Below are 13,327 nucleotides of genomic sequence, written 5' to 3'. Positions count from 1 at the left end.
TGAGACAGGCTGGAGGCAGAAGTCTGGGGCAAGCCTGGGTGCCTTGCTGGCTACACCCTGGGGCTGGTGAGCATCTGGTGGAGGGAGGGGGTCAGATGGGATTCAACCTGCACCTTGAACTGCTATAAATCTTCCTGGCCAGGAAGCAGGCTCCAGCCAGGCCTGTGGGGGTGGAGTGGTGGTGGTGGTGGTGGTGATGCTTTTTGCTCAGGAGCACCCCCGAACCAGCCACTCCTCGGCGTCCGGGCTGAGCAGTTGACCCCGACTTAATGAGACTACAACGTGGGTGTCCAGGGCCAGCTCTCCCGTGGGCTGCTTCCCTTGGAGCCAAATCAATATTTATTAATGATCTGCCCCCCTCACCCCACCCCCGGATGCCTCTGGCTTCACAGAGGCCCTCTGTTGCACCAGCCTGCCTGAGTCATTCATTAACCACTGAGCCCCGCCGCCTGTGAGGCCGTGGAGGGGCTCACAGAGGCCAGCCCACCGCGGAGGTATTTGCAAAGGTCATTAATGAGCTAATCTGATTTCACTTTTCCAAACAGAAGCCTGGGTCGCTGGGGTCAGTCTCTATTCCCAGCTTTGTGAGTGAGTCTGGTTGGGAGGGAAGAGGCCTGTGACCATCACTGAAGAAGAGAAAGGGAAAAGGAAGGGGTCTTGGAAGAACTTAGAACTTGCATGTTAAAAAGCTACCACTTCTAAAGCCAGGGTGCCTGATGGAAGGTGAGGAAGACCTGGGGCTGTCCTAGGGATTTTCTATCAACCCCTCTAAATTCCTGTCTTAGTTTGTTATTTCCTCCCTCTCTCTAGATGGGAGAACAGAAATCTAAAATCAAGGGTCCCCACCCTCACTTTATTCTAAGCCAGCCCAGTGGTTCAGTGCACGAGCTGCCCCAGTTCTGATTCCAGGCCCGCCAGCTCTGTCATCTTGAACAAGTCACCTCATCTCTCTGACCTTCAGTGTGCTCCGTTAATAATGCAAAAATAATCCTGTCTACCCCCCCAGGGCTTCCCTGGTAGCTCAGATGGTAAAGAATCTGCCTGCAATGCAGGAGACCTGGGTTCTATCCCCGGGTTGGGAAGATCCCCTGGAGTAGGAAATGGCAACCCACTCCAGTATTCTTGCATGGAGAATTTCACGGACAGAGGAGCCTGGTGGGCTACAGTCCATGGGGTCGAAAAGAACTGGACATGACTGAGTGACTAACACAAACGCCTGCCAGGGTTACTCTGAAAATTAAAACAGACGGTGGAAGTCAAGTGCTTAGCACAGCATTTGGTGGCCGGGAAGCTCTCAGAAAGTGTAACTTTAAAGGAAAAAAGCAGTTACTATAACCTTGAGACTGGGAAAATTGGAAGAACCCATAAGTTGATGATGGGGACATGGCTAAGTGTCCTATCCTGGCCATCAGTGGACTGCGGGACCTTACTTAACCAGACAAGTGTGTTCTGAGCCTTTTCTGAATGATGATGGGGCCCAGAAGCTACCAGGAGCCCCTGGACTTCGATGAGGGCCCCATGGCCTCACAGTGACACCTGGGTCTCCCTGACAGTCTCCCTGATGGCATCCTAGACATTGTTAAGCTGCTTCAACCTTTGTTTTCTCTTTGCCAAGACTTAACACCTGGAGGATTTCCTGGTGGCTCAGATGGTAAAGAGTCTGCCTGCAATGTGAGAGACCTGAGTTTGATCCCTGAATCAGGAAGATCCCCTGGAGAAGGAAATGGCAACCCACTCCAGTATTCATGCCTGGAAAATCCCATGGATGAAAGAGCCTGGAAGGCTACATAGGGTCCATAGGGTCGCAGAGTTGGACATGACTGAGCAATTTCACTTTGCCAAGACTTGAATCCTTTGAGTCTTTGCAACCCTCTCAAGTTCTCTGATTTTTTTTCCCACCAAGAGGTCTGAACCAAGCCATGTGGCCCAAGTACAGAGCGTTTTCCTTTTGGAGGAGAGGAAAAGAGAAAAGGAGAGAAGAGAAGAGAAAAGGAGAGGAGAGCAAACGAGAAATCAGCCAAAGCTGAAAGTAAGCTGGTTCTGCTGCCCTCTGGCGTTCAGCTGGAAGCTGACCAGCACGCCCAGCTCTGAACCTGGGTGGGGACAAAGAAGCTTGTCTCTGGAGCAGAGCCTTGTTTCTTTGGGAAACAGTAGGGTCAGGCATTTGGGGAGCTGAAGAAACACAGTAACTGTGCTTCCGAGAACAAGTCAGGCTGACACATAGATTGACTGAAAGTGTATTTTCATGAGTGCCCTAGCCAGCGTTAGCCCTCCACATAGGCATATGAAACACCAAAAGGATCATAGCAGATATGAATCCAACAGCCTACATTTTTTGCAGAGGAAACTGAGCCCAAGATCAGAAAACCTGTTAACATCAGAGCAGAGCCTGTCTGAGAAGGTGCTTCTGACTCCTGTCTCCCTTCTTTCCTCCTGTTCCCTCCCCTCCTCCTCTTCCTTCACCCCTTCATTCCTCTCCTCCTTTTTCTTCTTCCTCATCACCACTGAACTTATCCCGTCCTAGTGGTTAACACCGATGGAACACTGACTGTGGCCAGTCGCTCTGCTCGAATGTGTCCCATTTTCTCTAGCATTTAACACAAGTGTGTGCATGCTCACTCGTGTCTGACTCTGAAACCCCGAGGACTATATAACCTGCCAGGCTTCTATGTCCATGGGATTTCCCAGGCAGGGATACTGGAGTGGGTGGCCATTGCCTCTTCTAGGGGATCTGCTGACCCAGAGATTGAATCTGCGGCTCCTGCATTGGCAGGCGGATTCTTTACCACTGAGCCACCTTAATGTACGTAATGATGCAGTAATATGGAAAGACAGTTTTAATTCATTTTGTGGTTAAAGAAACTAAGGCTCTGAGAGATAAAATGCTTGCTCAGTTACACAACAGAGTAAGTGGACAGATTCCTAGCCTCACTGGAAAACATTATGCTCTGCTCCCTGTATTATATTACTGCTACTGCTGCTGCTGCTAAGTCTCTTCAGTCGTGTCCGACTCTGTGCGACCCCATAGACGGCAGCCCACCAGGATCCCCCGTCCCTGGGATTCTCCAGGCAAGAACACTGGAGTGAGTTGCCATTTCCTTCTCCAATGCATGAAAGTGAAAAGTGAAAGGGAAATTGCTCAGTCATGTCCGACTCTTCTCGACCCCATGGACTGAAGCCTACCAGGTTCCTCCGCCCATGGGATTTTCCAGGCAAGAGTACTGGAGTGGGGTGCCATTGCCTTAAGGGCAGAGTAAAAACAAAAGCAAAGTCCCCGGAGTTTGTAGCTGAACAGTCCTAATACCGACATTCCTCCTCTATCGTGTTTTGCTTTACCATGCTTCACAGGTACTGTATTTTTTACAAATGGCAGGTTTGTGAAAGCCCTGTATGGAGCAAGTCCACAGCCTTCATTTTTCCAACAGCGTTCGCTCGCTTCCTGTCTCTGTATCCTATGCTGGTAGTGCTCACAATATGTCAGCCTTTCTCATGGTTGTATTTGTCATGGTGATCTGAGATCACTGATGTTACTGATGTTACTACTATGACTTGCTGAAGGCTCAGATGATACTTAGCATTTTTAGCGAATAAATATTTTTTTAATTAAGACATATACATTGTTCAGATGTAACACTATTGCACACTTCATAGACTACAGCACAGTGTAAAAACACAACTTTTATATGTCCTGGGAAACCTCAGAGTTAATGTGACTCACTTTACTGTGATATTCTCTTTATCATGGTGGTCTGGAACCAAACTCCCAGTATTCCCAACATGTGTAAGTGCTCAGTTGCTGCAGTCATGTCTGACCCTTCGCAAACCTATGGACTGTAGCCTGCCAGGCTCCTCTGCCCATGGGGTTCTCCAGGAAAGAATACAGGAGTGGGTTTCCATGCCCTCCTCCAGGGGATCTTCCTGATCTAGGGATTGAACCTGCTTCTCCTGCATCTCCTGCATTGCAGATGGATTCTTTACTACTGAGCCATCAGGGAATCCCTATTTCCAACATGAATCTGTATTTATTATGTGCCAGACTCTGTTCTCAACAGATCACACATATTAACTCTTTTAAACTTATGTCTTCCTATAAAGTGGTACTTTATTATCCCCACTTTACCAGTAGGAAGACTAAAGCAGGGTTAAGTATTTGTCCACTTGACTTCACATTCCAGGATGTCTGGCTCTAGGTGAGTGATCACACCATCGTGATTATCTGGGTAGTGAAGATCTTTTTTGTACAGTTCTTCTATGTATTCTTGTCACTTCTTCTTAATATCTTCTGCTTCTGTTAGGTCCCTACCATTTCTGTCCTTTATTGAGCCCATCTTTGCATGAAATGTTCCCTTGGTATCTCTAATTTTCTTGAAGAGATCTCTAGTCTTTCCCATTCTGTTGTTTTCCTCTATTTCTTTGCATTGATCGCTGAGGAAGGCTTTCTTATCTCTCCTTGTTATTGTTTGGAACTCTGCATTCAAATGGGTATATCTTTCCTTTTCTCCTTTGCTTTTCACGTCCCTTCTTTTCACAGCTATTTGTAAGGCCTCCCCAGACAGCCATTTTGCTTTTTTGCATTTCTTTTTCTTGGGGATGGTCTTGATTCCTGTCTCCTGTACAATGTCACAAACCTCTGTCCATAGTTCATCAGGCACTCTGTCTGGCAGATCTAGTCCCTTAAATATATTTCTTACTTCCACTGTATAGTTATAAGGGATTTTATTTAGGTCATACCTGAATGGTCTAGTGGTTTTCCCTACTTTCTTCAATTTCAGTCTGAATTTGGCAATAAGGAGTTCATGATCTGAGCCACAGTCAGCTCCCAGTCTTGTTTTTGCTGACTGTATAGAGCTTCTCCATCTTTGGCTGCTGGAGAAGGCAATGGCACCCCACTCCAGCACTCTTGCCTGGAAAATCCCATGAACAGAGGAGCCTGGTAGGCTGGAGTCCATGGGGTCGCTGAGTCGGACATGACTGAACGACTTCACTTTCACTTTTCTCTTTCATGCATTGGAGAAGGAAATGGCAACCCACTCCAGTATTCTTGCCTGGAGAATCCCAGGGACGGCGGAGCCTGGTGGGCTGCCATCTATGGGGTCGCACAGAGTCGGACATGACTGAAGTGACTTAGCATAGCATAGCATAGCATATCTTTGGCTGCAAAGAATATAATCAATCTGATTTTAGTGTCGACCATCTGGTGATGTCCATGTGTAGAGTCTTCTCTTGTGTTGTTGGAAGAGGGTGTTTGCTATGACCAGTGCATTCTCTTGGCAGAACTCTATTAGCCTTTGCCCTGCTTCATTCTGTACTCCAAGGCCAAATTTGCCTGTTACTCCAGGTGTTTCTTGACTTCCTACTTTTGCATTCCAGTCCCTATAATGAAAAGGACAGCTTTTTTGGGTGTTAGTTCTAGAAGGTCTTGTAGGTCTTCATAGAACTGTTCAACTTCAGCTCTTTCAGCATCACTGGTAGGGGCATAGACTTGGATTACCATGATATTGAATGGTTTGCCTTGGAAACGAACAGAGATCATTCTGTAGATTTTGAGATTGCATCCAAGTACTGCATTTCAGACTCTCTTGTTGACCATGATGGCTACTCCATTTTTTCTAAGGGATTCCTGCCTGCAGTAGTAGATATAATGGTCATCTGAGTTAAATTCACCCATTCCAGTCCATCTTAGTTCACTGATTCCTAGAATGTCGATGTTCACTCTTGTCATCTCCTGTTTGACCACTTCCAATTTGCCTTGATTCATGGACCTGACATTCCAGGTTCCTATGCCATATTGCCCCAGAGACCACATTCAAGCCTAGGTTGTCTGCCTGTGTAATCAGGGCCTTAACCATAGCTAGGTTGTCTCTCCCTGAGAAACGGGGGCCCTGATCTGGGCTGGGGTCAAACTCTGGCTGTTCCAGTCCCCTTGAGCAATGGCAAGCTCGTGTAATGTCTCTCTGACCTTCGCCCTGGGGTCTGGAGCCATGAGATGTTATATAAAATAGTATCTTCTTCCTTTTCTATTTCCTGGCACTGATTTTTTCTTCTTCAGGGACTTCCTGGCATTGTTATATTTTAAAATTTATTTATAGCTTATTCCTTGTCACTCTCTCTCGGATGTGAGCTCCACAGGAGTGAGGAATCCACTGTATTCACTCCTCAACATCCAGAGCCTGGCAGTATAAGTGCTTAATACGTAGTCATGAAAACTCCTTTGGGAGGGCTAAGGGTCCCCCAAGTCAGAAGATGGTGCAGTGAGGAAAGGCTGGCTTGCTGTATCTCCAAGGGCAGCTGTTACTGCCAGAATTATGGATAAACTTCTGGCAAAATAGAGGCTGTGAATGAGCAGGGACAGGCAGTCTTGGAAGGGAAGTGACAGGGCAGCAACACACTAGAGAAACAGGGAGGGTCTTACAGGGGGTCCTGAGTCCTGACTGACTACGATAGGACATCCTTCCTTATGCCCTCCCAGACCCATGGAGGGAACAGACCCCATTTTCAGTGCTGACAACAGAGATCCATCATGCAAGGCCCTGGATTCAAGGAGAAAGAAAAGCTTGGAGAGAATTCAAGTGGCAAAGTGGGAAGTCAGGTCTCATCTTCAGGGAGCTAAATGCGGGGCTGAGTCATCCCAGACTCCAAAGTCCAGCATCTGGGACAGCGGAGGGCTGTGGAGCAACTTCTCCTCCCTGCCCCTCGGCTTCCTCTTATGAAAATGGGGGTGATAATAATACCAACCTCACGGAGCTGGTATGAAAATTGGGTGAGGAAGGGTATGTAGTGTTTAGGACAGCACCTGGCACGAAACAAAAGCTCTGTGAGTCTTAGCTGGAATTACTACCACAATGTCTGTTCCTGTTATTACTATTGTAGGGAGCCTACCTTGAGAACCGGGCTGGGCTTAGGGGCATGCAGACCTCCAGGTGGGAAACTGTAAAGAAAATCAGACAGTCAGGCTCCAGAGCCAGCCCCTCTGCCCAACCTCTGTGCTCCCCACCCCTGTACCTGGCAGGATGGATTTTGTGGTCCAGACCTGAGATCACAGCATCATCCAGGCCCAAGTTTGAATACTGAATCCACTGTTTCCAACAGTGTGTGTGTTTGGGTTTATCACTTAACCTCTCCATATCCCAGTTTTTTCATTTTCAATATGGGATACCAATAGTACCACCAGGCTGCCCTTGTGGCTCAGACAGTAAAGAATCCACCTGCAATGCAGGGTTTGATCCCTGGGTCAGGAAGATCCCCTGGAGAAGGGAATGGCAACCCACTCCAGTATTCTTGCCTGGAGAATTCCATGGACAGGGGAGCCTGGCGGCCTACAGTCCATGGGTCTCAAAGAATTGGACACAACTGAACAAATAACACACAGTCAGTTCAGTCAGTTCAGTTGCTCAGTTGTGTCTGACTCTTTGAGACCCCGAGGACTGCAGCACACCAGGCCTCCCTGTCCATCACCAACTCCTAGAGTTTACTCAAACTTATGTCCATTGAGTCAGTGATGCCGTCCAACCATCTCATCCTCTGTCGTCCCCTTCTCCTCCCGCTTTCAATCTTTCCCAGCATCAGGGTCTTTTCAAATGAGTCAGTTCTTTGAATCAGGTGGCCAAAGTATTGGAGTTTCAGCTTCAGCATCAGTCTTTCCAATGAATATTCAGGACTGAATTCCTTTAGGATGGACTGGCTGGATCTCCTTGCTGTCCAAGGGACTCTCAAGAGGCTTCTTCTCCAACACCACAGTTCAAGAGCATCAATTCTTCGGCGCTCAGCTTTCTTTATAGTCTAACTCTTACATCCATACATGACTATTGGAAAAACCATAGCTTTGACTAGATGGATCTTTGTTGGAAAAGTAATGTCTCTGCTTTTTAATATGCTGTCTAGGTTGGTCATAACTATTCTTCCAAGGAGCAAGCGTCTTTTAATTTCATGGCTGCAGTCACCATCTGCAGTGATTTTGGAACCCAAAAAACTAAAGTCTGTCACTGTTTCCATTATTTCCCCATCTATTTGCCATGAGGTGATGGGACTGGATGCCATGATCTTAGTTTTCTGAATGAAACTTGAGCTTTAAGCCAACTTTTTCACTCTCCTCTTTCACTTTCATCAAGAAGCTCTTTAGTTTTTTGCTTTCTGCCATAAGGGTGCATATCTGCATATCTGAGGTTATTGATATTTCTCCTGGCAATCTTGATTCCAGCTTGTGCTTTATCCAGTGCAGTATTTCTCATGATGTACTCTGCATATAAGTTAAATAAGCAGGGTGACAGTATACAGCCTTGACGTACTCCTTTCCCAATTTGGAACCAGTCTGTTGTTCTATCTCCAGTTCTAACTGTTACTTCCTGACCAGCATACAGATTTCTCAGGAGGCAGGTCAGGCGGTCTGGTATTCCCATCTCTTGAAGAATTTTCCACAGTTTGTTGTGATCCACACAGGGCTTTGGCATAGTCAATAAAGCAGAAGTAGATGTTTTTTTCTGGAACTCTCTTGTTTTTTTGATGATCCAACTCATCGAATAGTACCCACCAATAGTACCCACCCACACCAATAGTACCCACACACACAATAGTACCCACCAATAGTACAAATACTAAGTAAAGTATTTGGAATTATACTCAGTGTTAGTTAGTTTTTATTATTAACAGAGGAGGAAGAAAGATTAGCATCTAAAATCTATGGAAAGGAGGCTGTTAAGTGGACCTTTATTACTTGTGTTCACATAATCATCTTGTTTTGATGGAATGCAGCTGTTTCCTGTCTGATGCTCTAATGTGTAGACCATGGGTGACAGTTCCCCAGTATCACCACTAGATGGCACACATGTTCTTTCCTGCCTGACTTGAGCAAAGCCAGACAGAAATAACACGCAAGCAGTGGAAAGCTACCTTTTATCATCCTGACGCTGGGCTGCATCCTTTGCCTACATTCTCATTTACTCCTCACAGCAGTCCCCAGATTAAAGGACATATTTCACCAAAAATGCTAAGCACAATTCCTGGCATATTGCTGCCATTTTTACAGAGTTGAGACTGAGACACAGAGAGGGTGAGTAGGCAGCTGGAGCCTGGGTTCTAAAAGGTAGACACAACCGGCTGCAAGTTTAGCATCTTTTTCCCTGAAATTTCCTCCCTCTGTTCCCTCTGCACATAGAACTACAGTGCAGTCTGGTTCCTAACTTCATGGAACTTACAGTCCAAAATGTCCTCATCTCTGTTCATTCATTCCTGGGACAGTTCCGCTCTCAGTGTGCCTTCTTTCTTGAAGGCCACAGAGATCTGGGTGCTGCCACCTGCTCTGCAGGACCCAGTCACTGTGGGTCACACCATTCAGACCCCGCCTTCTCTCCCACTGTACTGCTACTGCTTCAGAGCAAGCCCGTGGGTTTTTAGGTACTGCCCAGCATCGTCAAATCCCAAACTGCTGGATGGTGTTTATTCCATGTCACCACGGCTTTGACGTCAAAATATTTTGCAAGGTTTCCTGGAGGCCCTTGGGAGGGAGATACATGAAAGGAAGATGGGTAGCAAGAAGAGGGTTCTTGGGCTTAACTGGTGCTTACAATAGAAGGCTTCCCAGGTGGCACTGAAAGAAAGTGAAAGTGAAAGCTGCTCAGTGGTGTCTGACTCTTTGTGACTCCATGGACTATACAGTCCATGGAATTCTCCAGGCCAGAATACTGGAATGGGTAGCCTTTCCCTTCTCTAGGGGATCTTCCCAACCCAGGGATCAAACCCAGTTCTCCCACAATGCAGGCAGATTCTTTACCAGCTGAGCCACAAGGGAAGCCCAAGAATACTGCAGTAGGTAGCCTATCCCTTCTCCAGGGGATCTTTCCGACCCAGGAGTTGAACTGGGGTCTCCTGCATTGCAGGTGATTCTTTATCAATTGTATCAGGGAAGCCTCGTGGTAAAGAACCCACCTGCTAATGCAGGAGACATAAGAGATGTGGTTTCAATCCCTGAGTTGGGAAGATCCCCTGGAGGAGGGCATGGCATCCCACTCCAGTATTCTTGCCTGGAGAATCCCAGGACAGAGGAACCTGGTGGGCTAAAGTCCATAGGGTCACAAAGAGTCAGACATGACTGAAGCGACTTAGCATGCATAGAATGCATATTCCAAAATATATCTGGAACATATATCACATGAAATATTCTGCTGCTAAAGTAAACCATCAAACACCACTCCACTGTGCCATGATAGGTAGACAAGAGATGAATTTTGAGATCATTCAGAGAAAATCTTCAGGAAAGGGAATAGGTGAGGGAACATGTTTTAAGTGAAATAAGCGAGACAGAAAAAAAAAAAATACTGAATGGTATCATTTATATGTGGAATCTTCAAAAAGAAAAAAAAAGAAAATTCATAGAAACATAAAGTAGATAACTGGTTACCAGGGGCTTAATGGTGGAGAAATAGGGAGAAGCTGGTAAAAGGGTACAAACTTTTCAGCTATAAGATGGATGAGGTCTGAGACTTGCCCAGCGGTTCAGTGGTTAAGACTCTGTGCCTCCAATGCAGGGGGCACGGGTTCAATCCCTGGTGATGAAACTAAGATCCCATGTGCCGTGTGGAATGGCCCCCCAAAACAGATGGATCAGGCCTGAGGATCTAATGTAAAACATGGTGACTGTAGTCAATAACACTGTACTGTATTGTTGAAATTTGCAAAGAGAATAGAACCCTCAAAAGATAAATATGTATGGTGATGGATGTGTTAATTAACCAGATGGGGGGAATCCTCTCACAATGTGTATGTCTCTCAGACCATCATGATATATGTTTAAGCTATCGTCAGGTTTTGTTACTGGCTTATTCAACTTCAATGTTGAATAAACCAAGAAATATATACAATTTGTTTCCAAGGAAAATGAGATTTGACTTTTGAATAGGAATTTGGGGGTTATCTGGGACCCCACTTGCCAGCACCATGGGCTTGCCTCATTGGAGCTGATCCCCTGCTTCTGATCTTGGTGGCCACGTTACACCCATCTGCTAATCAGGCCTTTGCCCTTTCTGTGTTGCAGTGCCCTGGTTTCCAAGAACCATTCAGGAACTCGACAACTTTGCCAACCAGGTTCTCAGCTATGGAGCTGAACTGGATGCAGACCACCCGGTGAGCCCGTGGCCCCGCCCATGAGGCTCCCTAAGTTCCTCCCTCCACCCCCTCCACCCCCTTTCAGCAATGTGTCTTTGTTTGCTTGTACGACAAACATTTATTGAGTGTCTACTTAGACATCATCATTATCATGGTTATCTTTGAAGCAAATACAGATCACCATCCAGAAACTATTATTTATTTATCATATACGTATGTAAGGGATGTGTATTCATACATGCACAAAAACACACATGCACATATGTAAATCACCTTTACTTCTGATTTGGTCCTACCACAGAGGTTTAAATCAAATGCTTGGGCAACACTAAACTACTAACAACTCCACCAGGTACAGTGGGGCAGTGGGGGGTGGTGATCTGGAACTGGATTTCAAAGCCTGAGAACAGCCATATAAGGAAGCAAGAGGCTCTATGAGCCGAGGGAATAGCATATGCAAAGGCTCAGAGTCCTGAAAAGTATCTGGAATATTTGGACATGAATCTCAGCAAACTCCAAGAGATGGTAAAAGACAGGGGAGCCTGGCGTGCTGAAGTCCATGGGGCGCAAAGAATCAGAAACAACTCAGTTACTGAACAACAACAACAATATTTGGGGAATGGCTGAGTTGATGTATAGGCATGAGGGTGAGAGTGTCAGGAGATGAAGCTGGGCGGTGGGTTATGGTCAGATTTTAAAAGATCTGATGTATCAGATAGAACATTTGACTGTATCCTGTATCCATTCATATTTTTAAGTAGATGACCAAGGTTGGAGTCTTATTCTCCTTTTTAGGGCAGAGGACTCTAGAAGGAGCAGCCTTCTAGAGGCTGAGAAGCAAGGCTTCTAGAGGTGAGAAATGCCACCATCATGTTGACTGTCATTTACTCTCCAACCAGGCAGATGGTTCCTCAATCTTTAAACGACTTGGAGGCTGTTTTCATTAGCGATGGTTACTGTAACTCACTTAGAGCCTCTGCATTTTATCAGGACTCTGTTTCTCCTCCGTCTCAGCTATGTGGTCTTTACAGCTGAGCAGGTTGTGAACTTGCTCTTCACAAAGGCTCTTTTCAGTAAGCAAAGCTGATGTTCCCATTGTACTGACTGAGTGACTGAGGCACAACAAAAGTAAATGACTTCCCTAAGTCATCCTAAACTTTGGATCCTTCACCTCTTTCATCTGTGCTCATAGTACCTGAGGACAGAAGTCTAACCAGTGTCAGAAATTCAGGCCCTTTCACAGAGACGAAGAGCAAACTATTTGGGCAGGCTAGCCTTTTAAAATATGAACAGTTGTCGCTTGTTCCAGTTCAAATAGTAAACCCCTTAGAGTGGACTCAAAAGTGCAGAAAAGCGTGAGGAAGAATATGAAGATCATCCCTAATCTTAGTTATTTCTCTTTTTCTCTTGGTTCTATTCTGCATTTTTTTTTAACATGGAGAAGGTGTTTTATAAGCAGAAGCAAAAGTGAATTTCCCCCAGCTCCTATACTTCAAAACAGAAAAAAAAATCACCTGTTATACTGTCCAAAATCATCAATATTTTATTAATTTATTTATTTAGACACATGTGAGTACACATGGCGCTTCCCAGGTGGTGCAGTGGTAAAGAATCTGCCTGCCAAATGCAGGAGATGCAGGAGACTCGGGTTCGATCCCTGAGTTGGGACGATCGCCGGAAGTAGGAAACAACAGCCCACTCCAGTATTCTTACCTGGGAAACCCCTTGGACAGAGGAGCCTGGAGGGCTACCGTCTGTGGGGCCACAAAGAGTCGAACACGACTGAGCATGCGCGCACACAGCATGAATATACATATTTTAAGTCAGTGCTATCATGTCCTAACCCGCCCCCAACAGGAAGCTTGTAGGAGGTTTCAGTCTTTTAGTCTTAGGATGATTCGGCAGTGAATCCTCCTGCCTGTGCATCTTTATGTGAACTTCCCAGAGCTTCTTTGATTCTTATTTGTGAAATTATTTAAGGATAGAAACTGGATTTCGGGCTCCTCATATCTATTACTTAAACACCTGCTCCCTGCAAAAACTAGAGGTAAAGTTGCAGCATTTGGAATCTCGTCCCATCTTCCTGGGTAGAAAGCAGCCGAGTGGAGCCCGGGAAGAGGGGGCACACAAGGAGATGCTCTACATGCCCCATGACACGTCTGGGGCAGACCCACTTTGCTGCCTGCCCAGGGAGATGAGCATCTCCAAAGACTCCATTTCTCAGAAATGC

General features: G+C 46.1%; 1 protein-coding gene across 1 annotated transcript in view; it reads left to right on the top strand.

The window, feature by feature from the left end:
- PAH (phenylalanine hydroxylase) overlaps window positions 1-13,327 on the top strand; it is a 90,694-nt gene that overhangs the window by 35,455 nt on the left and 41,912 nt on the right. Inside the window, exon 4 of the mRNA XM_086401056.1 lies at window positions 11,027-11,115. Within this exon, the coding sequence (XP_086257182.1) occupies window positions 11,027-11,115 (89 nt within the window). The remainder of the gene's footprint in view (window positions 1-11,026; window positions 11,116-13,327) is intronic.

This window comes from Bos grunniens, chromosome 5 (genome assembly GCF_055505025.1).
Source record: "Bos grunniens cultivar Pamir isolate PY7600 chromosome 5, Bosgru_T2T1.0, whole genome shotgun sequence".
NCBI classification, from domain to species: Eukaryota; Metazoa; Chordata; class Mammalia; order Artiodactyla; family Bovidae; genus Bos; species Bos grunniens.
Note: the sequence above shows the minus strand (reverse complement) of the source record. Positions and strands in the feature narration are given on the sequence as shown.